Below are 17,193 nucleotides of genomic sequence, written 5' to 3'. Positions count from 1 at the left end.
TGAACTGAATCCAGGATTCGGTTCGGGATTCCGCCTTTTTCAGCAGGATTCGGATTCGGCCGAATCCTTCTGCCCGGCCGAACCGAATCCTAATTTGCATATGCAAATTAGGGGTGGGGAGGGAAATCTCGTGACTTTTTGTCACAAAACAAGGAAGCAAAAAAAGTTTTCCCCTTCCCACCCTTAATTTGCATATGCAAATTAGGGTTCGGATTCGGCCGAATCTTAAGTGAAGGATTCGGGGGTTCGGCCATACAAAATAGTGGATTTGGTGCATCCCTAGATTAAACTGACCCTGGTCAGAGGGTTTCCATGTGATCTGCATGTGAATTCAACCGTGTATTACGTTATCTTCACTTATTCGTTCTGCAAAATATATCCATAATATTTTTTTTTTATCTCCCATGCCTCAAAAACAGCACATGGCAAAAAATAAAGCAAAAAACGTTACCTCTTGTATATGAGCTGCAACTGCCGCCTTTGTGTCAAAATCCAAGTCCTGGATTTTTTCAATAAATTCTTCTTTCCTTTCGCACTATTAAAATAAAAGTTAATGTTGCATTTGTATGTACAATATACTATCTCAGCACTATGGCATCTCCTACTTGTCTGAATAAATGTAATTGATGTATGAATGTAAATATATAATAGGAAGGAATATGAAGCTGCTTCTTTCAACTGGGAGGAGAATATACCAACCAGCTTGGCCTTGAAACAACAGCTACTAATTAAACCAACGCAGTTCTACGTTGCAGTTATAAATATACAGTTATAGGATCAGTTATTGGAAACCTGCTATCTAGAAAACTCTGAATCACGGGAAGAACATCTCCCAAAGACTCCATTATAATCATGTCATTCTAATTTTTAAAAATGATTTGTCTTCTGTAATAATAAAATAGTAGCTTGTAGAGGTAGAGGTCTTGTTATACAGAATCCTAGTGACGTGGGGTTTTCCGGATAACGGATCTTTCTGTAATGTGGATCTTCACACCTTAAGTCTACTAGAAAATCATATAAACATGAAATAAACCCAATAGGCTGGTTTTGCCTCCAATAAGGATTAATTATATCTTAGTTGGGATCAAGTACAAGCGACTGTTTTATTATTACAGGTATGGGACCTGTTATCCAGAATGCTCGGGACCTGGGGTTTTCCATATAATGGATCTTTCCATAATTTATATCTTCATACATTAAATCTACTAGAAAATCATATAAACATTAAATGAACCCAATAGGCTGGTTTTGCCTCCAATAAGGATTAATTATATCTTAGTTGGGATCAAGTACAAGCGACTGTTTTATTATTACACAGAAAAAGGAAATCATTTCTAAAAATGTGGATTATTTGGATAAAATGGAGTCTATGGGAGATGGCCTTTCTGCAGTTTGGAGCTTTCTGAATAACGGGTTTCTGGATAAGGGATTCCACACCTGTACTTGATCCCAACTAAGATATAATTAATCCTTATTGCATACCTCCCAACTGTCCCTTTTTCAGAGGGAAAGTCCCTCTTTTGACAGCTCAACCTGCTCAACTTTCATAACCTGCCAAATGTTGTAAAATAAACATGGTAATTAGGGGGTGTGGCCACAGAAAGGGACGTGGTAAAAAAATCACTGCGCTACGTGCGAAAAAAAAAAATTCTCCCTCTTTTTACTTCCAAAATGTTGGGAGATATGTTATTGGAGGCAAAACACTCCTATTGGGTTTATTTTTTTTTTCTTTTTTTAACAGACTCAAGGTATGGAGATCCAAATCATGGAAAGATCCCTTATTCGGAAAAACGGCTGGTCCCAAGCGTTCTGGATAACAGATCCCATACCTATATCTATATGGAAAATAATGCAAATATGAAACTCACCTGGACAGCACAACCCAGCAAAAGGAGAAGCAGTTTCTTCATCTCTTCTGTTCCTTGTTCTTTAAAGTGAAAATATGTCTCATTAGAACCTTCTCAATAAACATTGTCTGGTTAAACTGATCCAATTAATTTAATTAAATAGTGCAAGTCTTCTTAGATACCTTCACTATCCTCCCCATTCAGTACCCTGCAAAAAACACAGGCTGATGTTGAGCGCATCCAAGTGTTCTGGGATAATCCTGGCACCAGTGTCTCATTTATTCCAAAATCGTGACCCCAATTTAACTAATGTGCGTAACATCTCCCAATTTATTAACCAGTTAAACCAGAATATTAGACTTCATGTCTGAAATAGGAGCAAGCTGGCAACGGGCCACAGCCATCACAGCCAACCTAAACAGCCGGTCAGGCCTGGCACAAGTGAATGGCTTTTTTGTTCCCGACAGTAAACTGAAGTTAATTGGGAATATTAAGTACGTTAATACTCTCCGCACCAAATATTTTAACATCACTGTAGAGACATGAATGACTTGGTCAAAGAAAGGAAAGCCTCTAGGCCACAATATTCATTAAAAAGAGACAGAGGAAAAATGGTGGAAAATATAAGAATAGAACAACATGGGACACTGGATTTTTTGTTTTAAAAGCCTATCCATTTAATAGATATTTATAAAACATTAAGCTTTTCAGGAACAAGAACATTTTCCTCCACTTTTAGCATTTGTTTTCTCTTGGCTAAGTTAGTCGTATCTACTGCTCATTCCCCAGATACAGAGTAAAGTGCGTAAGTCTACTCTAGTATTGATGCAACTTTATTCTCCAAACAATGCGACAAGCAAGCAGCAATCTAGCCATGAACTCATTAGGCAGGGGAAAGTTGGGAGTTCTAGATCTGCAGGAATTACAAAGGTTGTCGAACCACCTATTGTAGAGATAGAGCCATTTTTTATCTTTACATCATTAAAGTCATTGAAAAATGCTGCCAAAAGGAAGATCAGAAGTATGTTAATTGCTTCATTCCCACACTCTCTCTGGCTGAACTTCAAACCAATTAAATGTGTCACCTTCCACTGGTTAGTGATGTCTCCAGCACAAAATTCCAGGTTGGATTCCAGTATAATGTTTGGTTTGTAAGCCTCTAGGGCACAGACAAAATAATGGAAAACCCAAGCACAATATACAGCTGAAGATAAGTGATGATGTCTTTAGAATAACTTCTTTCTTCTTTTCAACACAGACAGTTTTTTTTTAATGTTTCTAATGGAACGTCGGACCATTTCATCAATAAGGAAAGTGTTATTTTCCCTATTAGTGGTGTAAATGTTCTAATTTGCTCATGATGTTTAGCTCTAGTACATGGGACCTAAATAATTAGCAAGGTGTTCAGTGTTTACTTGTCTTCAGATGGGAACGTGGGATTATATAGTAGGAAAAAAAGTGATTGCACCATGATGTCAATGCTCAATGTCCATTCATATTGCTTGACCTTCATTGTACCCCGTACAGTGACATTCCCTGCGATTTCTACAAGAGAGTCGCCTGTATCATAACAGTTTAAATACTACATATATAACAGATAATTAACCAATGAGGACTTCCTTTGCCTTGTAAATCATCTAAAGGAAGAGTATGGTGAGTATGATGCTGGATACAAGCACCTAACTATAATAAAAATCCCAAGCAAACATGGTACAGAGATTAATGTTATATTTGGTGCATTACTGAGCCACCCAGAAAAGTTCACTTGCCATCAACATATTTCCAAACACCTTCCTCATTACACCAGGTTCTGTGCTCATGAAAATGGAGGTTGGGTTCTTTGGCTTTGGTTACCGGTAGTTCCTGTCCATCCATAAACATTGATTAAAAAATGATTATTTTACCCTTTCCTAAGGGTCAGGTCACACGGGGAGATTAGTCGACTGGCGACAAATCTCATTTTCTTCGGGGCGACTAATCTCCCCGAAATGCCTCCCTGCTGGCTAAAATGTAAATTGCCAGAGGGATTCGTTTTCTGAAGTCGCCCAAAGTTTTCTCGTGAGGCAACTTCGAGTGCCATCCCGCCGGCGATTTAGCCGGCGGGGTAGCAGTTTGCGTAGATTAGTCGCCCCAAAAAAAGAGGAGATTTGTCGCCAGGTGACAAATCTCCCTGAATCTGCCTGTGTGCCCTGACCCATAATAGTACATACAGACAAGGTTTTCCTTGGGTTCTAGCCAAAGGATGGGCATGCTGTTTAGCTACATCTCCCAGAATACCACTAACTAACTAGTCATCCTGGAAATTGTAGTTCAAAACAATCACCCGCCATAGACTCATTCAGGTTTATATGGAGGAATTTCTTCCAAGATATTACAGTTGAAAATGCTTTCAGGCGATTCCGGTACATTTTACGTAATTCTACATGAACATCTCAACACTGTTTCCAATGGATGTCAGTCTGCCATGAATTGAAATTATTATTTTTACAGAAAGTCATGAGAATAGACGAGCCTGAAAGTGTTCAAGCTGTGAGTTTTACTTGTCAGCAGAAATTCATCTTTGTTCAGCAACAAGATTGTATTTGCAGGGAACTGGCGCTAAATGGCAGAAGGATTCTGGGGGATATTGTGTTACTCACCAGAAAATGGATTTTTGCCGATAGTTAAAACATTTGGCAAGCTCATCATGACCAACTGCTGTAACGATTCCTGGGGAGAAACAGAAGAATAAAGAATATTTTTAGAGTGTGTGATTAAGATGTACATTTCGGCACAAACAGAATTTACAGTACAAATAGAAAATTATTTCTGCTTCAAAGCTGGGGCTTTTAAAGCTCAATTTGTTTGTGATCAGTTTGAAAACATTTAATTTTACGCAATCTATGTGCAGTTTTAAAAATATACATTTTACTGCAGAGTTAACACACAAAGGCTGTAGTAAGCTATGGGGCAGAGACGTGTGCCGTAGCAAAATAAAACATTGTTTAAAGGGGCCTATTTACAAACCCACATACAAGGGAATGAGAAACATAGGCAGATATAGGGCATGAAAGAAATTGGAGGTCACAGAGATTTACAGGTAGGTGTTTGGGAGGGGAAGGAAGGGGAAGGAAGGGGAACCGCACCAACGTTTTCACTAGTCCTTTGGTCCTCGTTATGCCCCTTACCAGGATTGTGATGGTGCTGGTGGAACATTTAATATACCGTATATACTCGAGTATAAGCTGAGTTTTCAGCCCCCAAAATATGCTGAAAAACTCTACCTCGGCTTATGCTCGGGTCAAGCGCAAAAACGGTCGCCGGCGCCTAAGAATAGTCGCCGGTGTCTAAGAATAGTCTCCAAGAATATTCGCCGGCGTCCAAGAATGGTCGCCGGCATCCAAAAACGAGACGCCGGCACCTCCAATGGGAGCAGAAACCCTCAATTTTTTGATTGAAACTCACCAGAAGCTGCTGCATTTCTCACCCTAGGCTTATACTCGAGTCAATAAGCTTTCCCAGTTTTTGGAGGCAAAATTAGGTACCTCGGCTTATACTCGTGACGGCTTATACTCGAGTATATACGGTACATACAGTTCTCATGCCCTAACAAATTCTGTGAAAGAGGAAAGCTTTGTTGTAGATTCCTCTTGTTCTGAGCAAGTCGGCAGAAGTTGTGCATTCTCTTTGTATACAGATATTCCCAAACACACATGCAAAGCACATTCTATTTATAATTAAGTGTGGACCCCCCTAGTACACAGATTACAATGTTTTATATTAATGGCACACATTGCTAGGATTTCCTCCCAAGAGTAAAATGATGAGTGTAAGAGCAAGGAGGATATCCTGGACATTACTAACCAGCTTTTCTCTGGCATCATCACTGAGAATGCTCATTACTTATGTTCTCAAAAACACTGCACTAAATCCAAACCATACAAATTGCTTTATACCTGCTGGGCTTCTCATATCTTCAATCTGTAGATCAGTCTTATTTAAATTCTTATTTAAATTTATTTAAATTCCTAAATCGTACAAACATTTACCTTTGTTTCCATAGCTTTTAATTATATCAGACTTTCCAAAAAAAGAAAAAACATTAGAAAAATATTTAAAGGGGAAGTAAAGTGTAAAATAGAATAAGGCTAGAACTGCTGTATTTTGTATACTAAACATAAACATGAACTTACTGCACCACAAGCCTAATCAAACAAATAATTTATGTTTTCAAAGTTGGTCACAAGGGGGTCACCATCTTGTAACTTTGTTAAACACTTTTGCAAGACCAAGACTGTGCACATGCTCAGTGTGATCTGGGCTGCTTAGGGATCATCATAAATGATCAAAACAGCACAAGTCAAATAATCTCTGCCTGAAGCAGATACAACAAGACTGATTAATAATCAGAATATACAGACTGCACTGGCTCCTGTGTTGTCATGTAATTAATGTGGATTTTATAGTTTTTGTATTGTTTAATATAAACATTCTCCAACTCTGCAGAACCAGTGGCTGCAGCAAAATAATCCTCCAAATAGAATCCCAGTTTATCTGTTTAAATCTGGCTCCATGATCTTTGTCCTGCAGCTGGAGTTGGAAACAGTAAAGGGGATGTAAAAGCAAAAATAAAATCCAATACAAATCTCTACACAGTCGCCGACTGCTCTACAGGGAAACAAACAAAGCTGCTTGAGTTCTGCATGGCTGGGAAGTAAGGTGGGGGCTCCCCCTGCTGTTCATAAGTATGATTGTTTCCCTGCAGAGCAGTTAGGGACTGTCTGACAATTCCTATCCACAGCAGTAAATGAAGGGAGAATTTCACTGCATACAGTCAGGTATCTTATAAAAATGGTAGACATTTTTTAATTTAAGTATATTGGTTTCTTTTTCATTAAAGAAAGTAATTTTTTTTTGCCTTTACATGCCCTTTAAAAAAAACTTGAGCTTTAAAAACAGGTTGGTCATGTTGTGTTTGCTGAAATTAAACAACGGCAGAAGCATTTATTTGTTAATGAGGCCCAAGTTGCCGGTCCAATTCTGTGTGCGCAAGTCTGTTGCACCTTTGGAATTAGCGCTCCGTCCAGTGTAGAAGGAGCTGCAGGTCTCATTTTTGCACAATTCTGTTTAAGAACTGGGATAATGCTCAGTATAGATCTGCTGCAAAGGGGTCAGACACAAGGGCCTTTAATGAAGAACATCAACACCCACTTGTATCCATTTTTAGCAGCATTTAATCTCTACAAAGGTGGAGTTTTCAGCACTCATAACAGGACTCAAGGGTTTTCCATTCAATCTCAGTATTTCTGTGACTAACACAATTGGATTTGTGGTCTACACTTGAAGCCACAGACTTGTACTTATTATGGATTAGAAAAGACTCAGTTTCTCACAAGTACATACGGCGCCAAATGGCTCAAGGATTTTAGCACAAATCACAATTTGGCTGAACTTTAAGATTACCATGGAAATCCCACCAAACTCTAAACAGATGACATCAAACCTATAAGTAGAAATCAATTCTAATTTACAAAAATCTATACTATTCATTATCTTTTATTTTGTTTGATTTCAAAACTGCTCCATGGCTTCTGAAGTAATTAACCCCTAGCAATGGGATAAACATCTAAGACCGAGAGCTTCAGAACACAAAACAGAATATAAAATTCTTAAACCACAAAAAAACGTATACCGTATATACTCGAGTATAAGCCGAGTTTTTCAGCCCCCAAAATATGCTGAAAAACTCTACCTCGGCTTATACTCGGGTCAAGTGCAAAAACTGTCGCGGGCGTCCAAGAATAGTCGCCGGCGTCCAAGAATAGTCACCGGCGTCCAAGAATAGTCTCCAAGAATATTCACCGGCGTCCAAGAATGGTCGCCGGCATCCAAAAACGAGACGCCAGCACCTCCAATGGGAGCAGAAACCCTCTATTTTTTGATTGAAACTTACCAGAAACTGCTGCATTTCTCACCCTAGGCTTATACTCAAGTCAATAAGCTTTCCCAGTTTTTGGAGGTAAAATTAGGTACCTCGGCTTATACTCGAGTATATACGGTAAATGTAACAAATTTTAAGACCAGTTGCAATTTGTCTTAGAATCCTTCTGTCTACTACCCTCAAGGATATTTTTTAAGGAGAACAACATTTTTGAATGAAATAATCAGTAAAAACACAAAAGCAAAATGGGGAAAGCCAAGTTGGGTTTCACAACTCAATGTTTTCTGTAATGATACTATAATTAGAGAGTCAATTCATCCAAAAAGGTCAGGCCAGGTGCTCACCTTTCATTCCTACAGATGGGTCTTGAGTCTGGTAGAATGGCTGGTAGAAAAGCCACTGGGACATCATTACTGAGACCTTGTGCCAATTGGGAGCTTGGGAGCAACACATTGATCCAACTGACAACAAGGTCTACAAGCTAATAAGATCTCAAGCCCCACTGGACTGGATTTTCAAATGACACACTATCACATATAATGGAGCTTTCCTATGGGCACACATGCTCCCCCAGGGACAATGACGGTGACTCTACATCTAATTAAACAAAGGAAATAGCATTAAAGGGGAACTATGGCGGAAATGAAAATGTAATACAAGTTTCAGCATACTGAAATAATATGTTTTCTAAATATGATCAATTAAATAAAAATTCTGTACCGTTTCTGAAATAATCAAGTTTATGTTCACTATTCTCTCGGCATCTTTTTGTCTTCATTCAGGAGTTGGGTGTCAGACGAATGATCCGATATATCTTATAGGGGGGCTCCTTTTGTCTAGAAGATGTATTCTCTATTAAACTCACCAGACATCATGTCTCTCTACATAAAGAATTTGTGCAAAAGGCAATTATTTTTTCAGATTTTGTTTGTACTGAAATCAATTATTTGAGTGAGCTCTAATAGATCTGCTAGAAAGGAGCCCCCCTATAAGATATATTGGATGTAACTGTCAGTGAATATCTGACACCCAACTGCTGCATGAAGACAGAATGAAGAGAAACAGATACTGAGAGAGGAATAGTGAAGATAAACTATTTTTAGAAAGTTTCTTATTTCAATGTGTTAATTTTTCATTTTCTCAATAGTACCCCTTTAAGGAATATAATTTTAGTGTTACTGTTCCTTTACTAGATCTAAAAAAAAAAAAAAAAAAAAAGACACAAAGGCAATATATCCCTGTTCCCCCAACTGTATTTATATATTTGGCTTTGATATGAGACAGGGGAAACCGGAAACTGCCCAACAATCAGAGCCAAAAGAGGAATATTAAATAAAAGCTTTGATCATTTCCTATGCAGTTTAAACTGGAAAACACACATTTGTCTCCTATAACAAAATGAGTAGAACACCCCCCTGCACCATGTAGAATTCACATCTGGATGCCATAAAGCTGTAAAAGGAAACTCTCTCACGTAATCGCCCCTTTCCCTTTTTCCACGCACACCAAATAAACGCTATGGAGCTTTCGGTTACTAAAAGGGCAACTGTTGCCTCTAACGGAAATCCCGGCCTCCTGTGTTGGCCCTTGAGTTGCTCACACATGGGAACATGTCATTCACTTCTCATTAATGGTATCTACATTGACTCCCCCATGTATGGCACAGACTGAACGGTGACAGACCTCAGAGAATAAGCGTAATCCGGTCCAGTGCTGCCCTAAACATTGGACCTGTGATCGCTCCTGCATTACGTCAGAGGATGTGATGTCACAACGCATCACAAATGCAGATGACGTCACTTGCGCCACTTGCTGCTAAAAGAACCTCTACCTCTGGTGCCGGATTTGAAAGGAAACCATCCGGCAGTAGGGGGAGTGGGGGTTTTATTTTTGAGGGTTGCCCACTCAAAAACAGTCGCCCTATGCACAGGCCCGCGAGTGCCTATATGGTAAAATCGCCCGTGCTTGAGGTCCTCCTGTCACTGATCCAAGTAATGGAGGTTAGGCACGTTCATTTATTATCATAGGAGTATAATGCGCACAATCATCAAAGAATCATTATGCCTTGAGCAGAATCTGTTCACTTTATTCGCTTTTGCAGTGGGTTAATTCCACCTGTGGGTCACACTCTGAGTGGACAGTTAAACCCAGTGGCCTCTTGGCTTAACCTCTGCCACAACAAGTACACTCTTCTGGGAGATACATTTTAAACATGTGGGAGTCTACAGGAGAAGACCTTCCTGTAATAAAGGGCCTAGGCCAAAACATGTAGCATGGTTACTCTAATCAATTCAAAATAAAACAATTTGAAGTCAAAGATTACTGCTTTGGACGTGTCCTGCTTCTCTGTTATACTCAGATAATTTGGAACTTACGGGTTTCCGGATAATGGATCCTATACCTGTATTTCTAAAACAGCCAGAGCAGACCTCTTACTCTTCCATCAGATATAGTTTCCCGCTAGAATAAACTTGAATAAAACAAAAAGAACCAACAGTAGCTAAAAACAAAGCAAAAGATGTCTCTGACTTAACTAGCAATCTACACCATTACAAGCAGTGACAGGTGCTCAGGGGCCCCATGTAGAGATGAAGGGCCCACAGCACTACTGGAAGGCTGGACCTCCTATCTGGGGGGGGGTTGTTATAGTTAAACTATAAATCTCAGTACCCATCAAACAGCAAGTTTAGCAAGGCCAAAATCAATTAACAGGACATTCTATTAAATATGGACTTGTCAAATTTGGGGACAACAAGCTAATAGCTGAAATAAAAGCAGAATTATCCCTTTTTAACATCCTCTCTTGGCCTTTTAACTTTTTGTTTTACATAACCGTGTTTATTTGGATTAACTTTAGAGTCAGAAGTCTGGAAGTCACATTGCACACTGGTTATCAATAGGGCGCTACTTTCTTTGGCAATAATTCATTTAAAGAACAAAGACCCTTTTGTAAACACAGGACTGCAGCAGAGAAAACTTTCATGTGTGTTTTTATATTATTATTATCCTTTATTTATAAAGGACTAGCATATTACGCAGCACTTTAAGGGCAGAGACACACGCTCACATTAGTCGCCCAGCGACAAAACTCCATCTTCTTCGGGGCGACTAATCTGCCCAAACGGCCTCCCGCCTGCTAGAATGTCCAAGGTTTTCCTCCTGAGGCAACTTAGGGCGACTTCAGAAAACGAAGAGCTCCGAGTGCCATGCCGCCGGGGATTTACATTCTAGCCGGCAGGAGGCAGTTCGGTGAGATTAGTCGCCCCAAAGAAGAGGAGATTTGTTGCAATGGGACTAATCTCCCCGAATCTGAGCGTGTGTTCTGCCCTAAAAAGTCCCTGCCTAGTGGAGCTTACAAGTTAAGTTTCCTATCACATTCACAAATACTGTACACTTTTTTATCAGGAGCCAATTAACCTGCTTATATTGTGTTTATATAGGTTTTTGGCGTGTGGGAGGAAACAAACAAAACTAGACGGTGCCCTGGCTGGAATCAAACCTAGGACCCCAGTTGGGCAACCATGTTGTGCTCATATCTTGTTAATATGGAATATCTTTTCCCTACTGACAAGCAGTGGCATTATAATTTATACATTTTAGTAGATTTATATAATCATTTAGTACAGTTTAGGTTTATCGAGAACTCTCCTACTCAGAATTAGATCCAATATAAGTGGTTATTGTTTGGTCGCACATGTATTCAATAAACACTTACAATATGGCTTATCTTTACGATGTATTTAAAATATTTGGATTTCAGCACACAGCTCAGACTATTTTAGCACTGCTTTGCTTCCGTAGGAAACCATCTCAAGGACAGAACATTATAATTTCCCCTTAAGGGAGAATATGTGTGCTCTCACTTCATACTGACTTTCATTTGGAAAAATGTATCATAATGTTGATTTTGCTGAAAGGGTTCCCATCTTTGAACATTTTATTTGTCATTGTTGCAGAGGTTACAAATAGTCATGTTTTATTTAAAGCAAAGCCTGGACCAGTGCTCCACCATTCCAATTCTACATGATGTACATTAAAACAAGCACAGCAAAATGAACAGATGATTCCATTTGATGGAATGGCCGGATACAGGCTTGGGATGTCTTATCCTAAAAATCTGATGTGCCGAATGCTCCAAATTACAGGGAGGGGGACCTGGTAATTGGTCCACAAACTGTGGGGGTCCTGTAGATGTGGCAAGGAGGGCTCACTAGGCCAGTTAGGGTGAGTTTTGGGGAAAATGCCCCTTTTTTAGAAATATCTGAAAGCCTAGTTTAAACATCAATTATGGTAAGATTGGGGTGAAAAAGTTTGCTGTAGTAGATATGATGCCACCTATATTTCCTTCTATGTTTAAGCTTGTTATGAGCTAATGAGTTTCTCACCAAAGCGTGGACCTCCAATGTGGACTTGAACTGGACAACAACCTTTGATTTAAGGTATCCATACCTGCACAGAATTTGTAGGGCCATTTTGGCCAAGTTTGACCTTCCTGCTCAACCGTCTTTGCACAAATCGGATTCTCTAGAGCAGCCGTTTGACCCAAGCAGTGACTCATGAGCACCATGTTGCTCACCTACCCCTTAAATGTTGCTCCCAGTGGCTTATTTTTGAATTCAAGGCTTGCAAGTTTTGTTTGCATAAAAATCAGGTTTACTGCTAAACAGAGCCTACTATAGGCAACTCCACATCAGAGCTACTAAAAGCCAATCACAGCACTTATGTGGCACCTCCAAGGATTTATTGGTTGGTCCACAACTCTTTTTACATTTAAATGTGTCTCACAGGTATAAAAACCAAAACAAAAAGGTTGGGGACCACCGCATTTGTTGCAGGGTCATTGTGTCTAGACAGAAAATACAATTAGCTGATGGTTCCTCTGCACGTGTGGATGAGGCATGGGAGTAGGAATACAAATCCAATCTATAGGAGGGGAGGAAACAGATACAGGAGGTGAAAGACATTGTGATTGTGTTGGACCTCAGCCGGCAGTGCAATGATTCAGCTGCATAGTCAGGGGGGGGGGGGGGGGGTGACAGGGCCGTCACTCACTTTCCATTATCAAAGGGCCGAGTGCCGGATTCTCTCATGACAAGATCATATCCTATTCCAATTAAGAACCCTGTGCTATTGTCAGGAAGTCAGATAATATTGTATATTCACTGCACTGGATGTGTCACATGCACTCACTTGAAGGACAATGGACTCATTTACAAAACAAGTGTTAGGATTTCCCTCTGTTGCTCCATAAAGCCCGTCTTTAAAGAAATACCACCCCTACTTACTATGATTCACCATCAGAGGTTGGGAAAACGATTATGAATCCAACAGAATATAACGTTTTACAGCTAGCAGGAGTTGTTACAGAAGAACATCAAATAATGAGCCATCGTCAAAACTGATCTACTGAATGAGTATTTGTTTTTACAACCAGCTTTCCACCTAAAGCATAGGAGGATAAATAAATGAAAAGGACATTCTAATTACTCCTTGAAAGTTCATCAGCTGCAGACACTCTAATTTAAGTTATACTGACAATACATTCCTATTATACCTACAGGCCCATGGCAGCCACAGAAGGAATCACAGATAGGGTTGGCACATTTTTTTTGGAAAAAATACCAGTCTTTCAATATTTGAAACTACTTTCCAAATAAAACATTGGTATCAACACTGGCAAGGTGGAAACACTAACCACAGGATAGTGGTAGTGATAGTGCCACTGTGACAAAAGGAGATACGAAAAAAGCCAAGAGAACGACTTGCACAATTAATACCCAATAATAGCTTTGAAATCTGTGATGTCATACATTTCCCCCTATAGGTATAAGTATGACACGAGAACATCTGGGCAGACATGGAAAGATCCATTTGTTTGGTGAGACTGTCAAGTAAGCAGATCTTTGTCTGATCTAGCCTCCCACTATGATCCAACTGGGACCACTATGATCTGACTATGACCACTTTGAGCAGATTGTCGGCCTACAGGCCAGTCGGGAAAGGGCAAAATGAAGGAACCCATGTGGCCCTTGTCCAATGATAGTGGGACAATGGCAATGGTAGTGGGAACACTTCCAGGTGTTTAAGACACAAATGCTTTATTGCAATCTAAAGAGACCATAATGCTCTTACCTGGTAGTAAGATTTCATCTGCTTGACTAACACCGACAAATTCTGGATTCGAAGGGAAGCATCGTTATTGATCTTCCTATATATTCTTTGACTATCAGCTTTAGGATTTCTGAAAAGACAAAAATAAAAAACATTGGAATCGTAAAAAGAAACAATTAATAACATCTCAAAATATAGCCCTTAATCCTGAGATTAAACAAAAAAGGAAATAATATATGTATTTAATTGTAATATATAAATATGATCTAAATACACTGGTTATCTGATAGAGGGTTCTCTCTTGACCAGTGTTTTTAATGTTTGATGGAGAACAAACTGAGAACCAGAGGAAGGGGCAGCGTGGGAAATAATATACTCAATTTTGGTGGAATTGGGTGGAACTTCAGTTTGTCACGCATTCCCGTTTTAAGCCCGAATTAATTTTTAGCTAATTAAATTTAGCAAACTTTGGGCCTAGGACAGACTAAAATAGAGTAAGAAATAGAGAAAATTACATACTGAAATTATAAAAAAATAGAATAGTTAAGAAGAACTCTTCCAGATGGTTATTATTAGGGTTTTTCGATAATATACCCGGTGCTCTGTCAGTAGGGGGACAGCACCCCCACAAACATAAGATAGAGAGAGCTCAAGCACACGGCAAATAATTGCAAAATGGGGATTACCCCTTTGTTTAATGTGCCAAGCCAAACACTACAACGTTTCTTCATCAGGTGATCTGTATTATCAGGTTTTGCCATTTCTGGGGGGTTTAATGGTCATTGGCAGTGATGGACTGGGACAGCGGGTCACCAGGAAAAAAACCTGGTGGGCCCTGTTGACCAGACCCACTCCCCTCCTGGAGTCTTGTGTCCTCTGACCTTCCTCTACATGAGAATAGGGAGGTATCCCTATATCTTGGGGGTCTAGGGGCCCTAAAGTGGCAGCCCCGGACTCCCCAGTCCAACGCTGGTTTATTGCATATAAAAGGACCAACTGAAGACCCCAAGAGTATGTCCCATTGGCTTAGAATCCGCTCCCCCGCTGCTCCTGCAACCAGAAGCATTGTCTCCGCACAGGTGCAGGCAGACTTGGCGGATTTCTGTGTCGAAATGTGACATTTTGCACTTTGTGCTGAAATCCGCCTGCCTACAGAATGAGGTGGGCGAATATATAGTGTTTGGCCCTAACCTAAAGGGTCCTTGTTCAACATAAATTCAATGAACCTTTTCCTTATCTGTGCACAAGTAATCTAAAAATCTACCAAATATCTCAATATCTACCAAGCATGGACCAAACATGGAGTAGCTTCAATTTCCACGTGTGCCTGTTTAGCTCAAGAAATAATAGAAAAACACAAATTTTTCATGAATTAAACAATAATTAAAAAATGATGTTCCACACAAGCCCTACTTATTGCACTAAATAAAGCAGTCCTGATACAAAGCCACAGCAATGCTTCCCAATGGCAGATTTCAAACATCCGAGTTTCCAAAATCAACAGGGGTTTATTATAATGGCATAAAGTGTCATTTTCAGTGTTGTTCACACTTAAAAAAATAGAGGAAAGGGAGCAACTACATGCAGAATTGACATGCAAGACAAATTATTTTCATTGTGTACACTAGTGCTTTTTAAAAACTGACACTTTATAAATAGCTCCCTTTGTACTGAACATAGAGCCAATATTGTTCAGCTACAGAAGCCGGAGTCCCCAGATTTTCTGTATAGTCCAGTGTCCCCTGGTATAGCAGTATATATAGGAACTGTTAATTACATTCATATCTGCCTGATTCCCATGTGACGGTCTCCTGAAGTGAGAATTCTCGCCTTTCCTTGTGCCAGTCGGAGTGTGAATGTGTGAAAACAGCTACATCCTCGCACCGAAGCCGCAATCTCTTTCATTTTTCTTTTTTATTCATTTCATAGACAAATGCTTGAAAAAGGACCTCTTAAAATATGAAAGAATTGATAGGAGCGGAAGACTTAAGGCTTACGAGATATTGATAGAGAAATTTTTTTTTAATAAAATGTGTGTTTTTGGAAACCGGGAGATAGAGATGACATTTACTAAAAAGGCCTCGCAGAACTACAAGTTACTGACATTCCTGGAGAAACTCCATGTCACCAGGACAAAGAAGGAAAGAAGAAAATAAAACTCAGGGATAACGGTGGGACATGGACTTGCCCTAAATCCAACAAATTGGAGACACAAAAAACAAAGAGATCAACAAGAAGATTCCAATAAACCACAACATTGTGTGGATGTGCCGGCCTTTGTTCAGTGCACTTAGTTACACAACATTGAGCTGTACAAAGTAGCACTTTATGACTTCAGAACATCTCAGGCCTTGGAAAGTTGTGCCAGTTGGACGTCTGATGAAACCATGGCACCACCACCAACAACACAAGTCCCTCTGAGGGTCTCAGTCAACTGAAATATGTTTTAAGGGTTCAGCAAATTCCAAAACCTTCCAAATGGCTTTGCAGTTGTTTGGAGTCTTTAGATGTAGAGCGCTGTATAAAAGCCCCTGCCCTTAGTCATAGGCCTTTATAGGGTAGGGTTGCCACCTGTCTGGATTTCACCTGGACAGCCCTTCCAAAAACTGGGCTGTCCGGGTGAAATCCAGAAGTGCCTGTCCGGATTTCTAAATTAGGAAATCCTGACAGGACATTGAAGTCAATGACATGGCAAAAAGGTGGCATGGAACTCCTCATGGCTTATAATATCCTTATATTATACAACAGGGGGTACATCACTATCACTATCTATCCAACCACCCATACAGGCATAGTATATATTATGTTAAATGCTTAGGACCTCTGGTTTTTCTGGATAAAATATCCAGAAGTTTGATAAAGCCTGCTAAAATAAATCATTTAAATATTAAGTAAACCCAGTAGGATTGTTATGCCACCAATATGGATTCATGCAGTTTAGTTACAAGGTTTTGTTTTATTATTAAAGGTATGGGACCTGTTATTCAGAATGCTTGAGACCTGAGGTAAGGGATCTTTCTGTAACTTGGATCTCATTTAAAATATCATATAAACATGAATTAAACCCAATAGGATTGTTTTGCCTTTCCGTAACTTTTATCAGTTTTAATCTGCACTTAGTGTCTCTCTGAAACTTGTGTATTACAGGTATGAGACCAGTTATCCAGAATGCTCGGGACCTGGGGGTTTCTGGATAACGGATCTTTCCGTAATTTGGATCTTCATACCTTAAGTCTACTAGAAAATCATATAAACATGAAATAAAGCCAATAGACTGGTTTTGCCTCCAATAAGGATTAATTATATCTTAGTTGG

The 17,193-nt window shown here is 39.6% G+C and overlaps 1 protein-coding gene across 7 annotated transcripts in view; it reads right to left on the bottom strand.

Annotated features, from left to right (window-relative positions):
• The window catches only part of ccdc88a.L (coiled-coil domain containing 88A L homeolog), a 117,420-nt gene that overhangs the window by 68,306 nt on the left and 31,921 nt on the right, over positions 1-17,193 (bottom strand). For all 7 annotated transcript variants that reach the window (XM_018262510.2, XM_018262511.2, XM_041562433.1 and 4 more), the window contains exons 3-6: positions 13,900-14,008; positions 4,487-4,556; positions 1,869-1,927; positions 452-535 (exon numbers count right to left, since the gene is read on the bottom strand). In XM_018262510.2, the coding sequence (XP_018117999.1) occupies positions 452-535; positions 1,869-1,927; positions 4,487-4,556; positions 13,900-14,008 (322 nt within the window). The remainder of the gene's footprint in view (positions 1-451; positions 536-1,868; positions 1,928-4,486; positions 4,557-13,899; positions 14,009-17,193) is intronic.

Source organism: Xenopus laevis, chromosome 5L, assembly GCF_017654675.1.
Source record: "Xenopus laevis strain J_2021 chromosome 5L, Xenopus_laevis_v10.1, whole genome shotgun sequence".
Lineage (NCBI taxonomy): Eukaryota > Metazoa > Chordata > Amphibia > Anura > Pipidae > Xenopus > Xenopus laevis.
The sequence above is the reverse complement of the archived record's forward strand: the minus strand, read 5'-3'. Positions and strand labels throughout refer to the sequence as shown.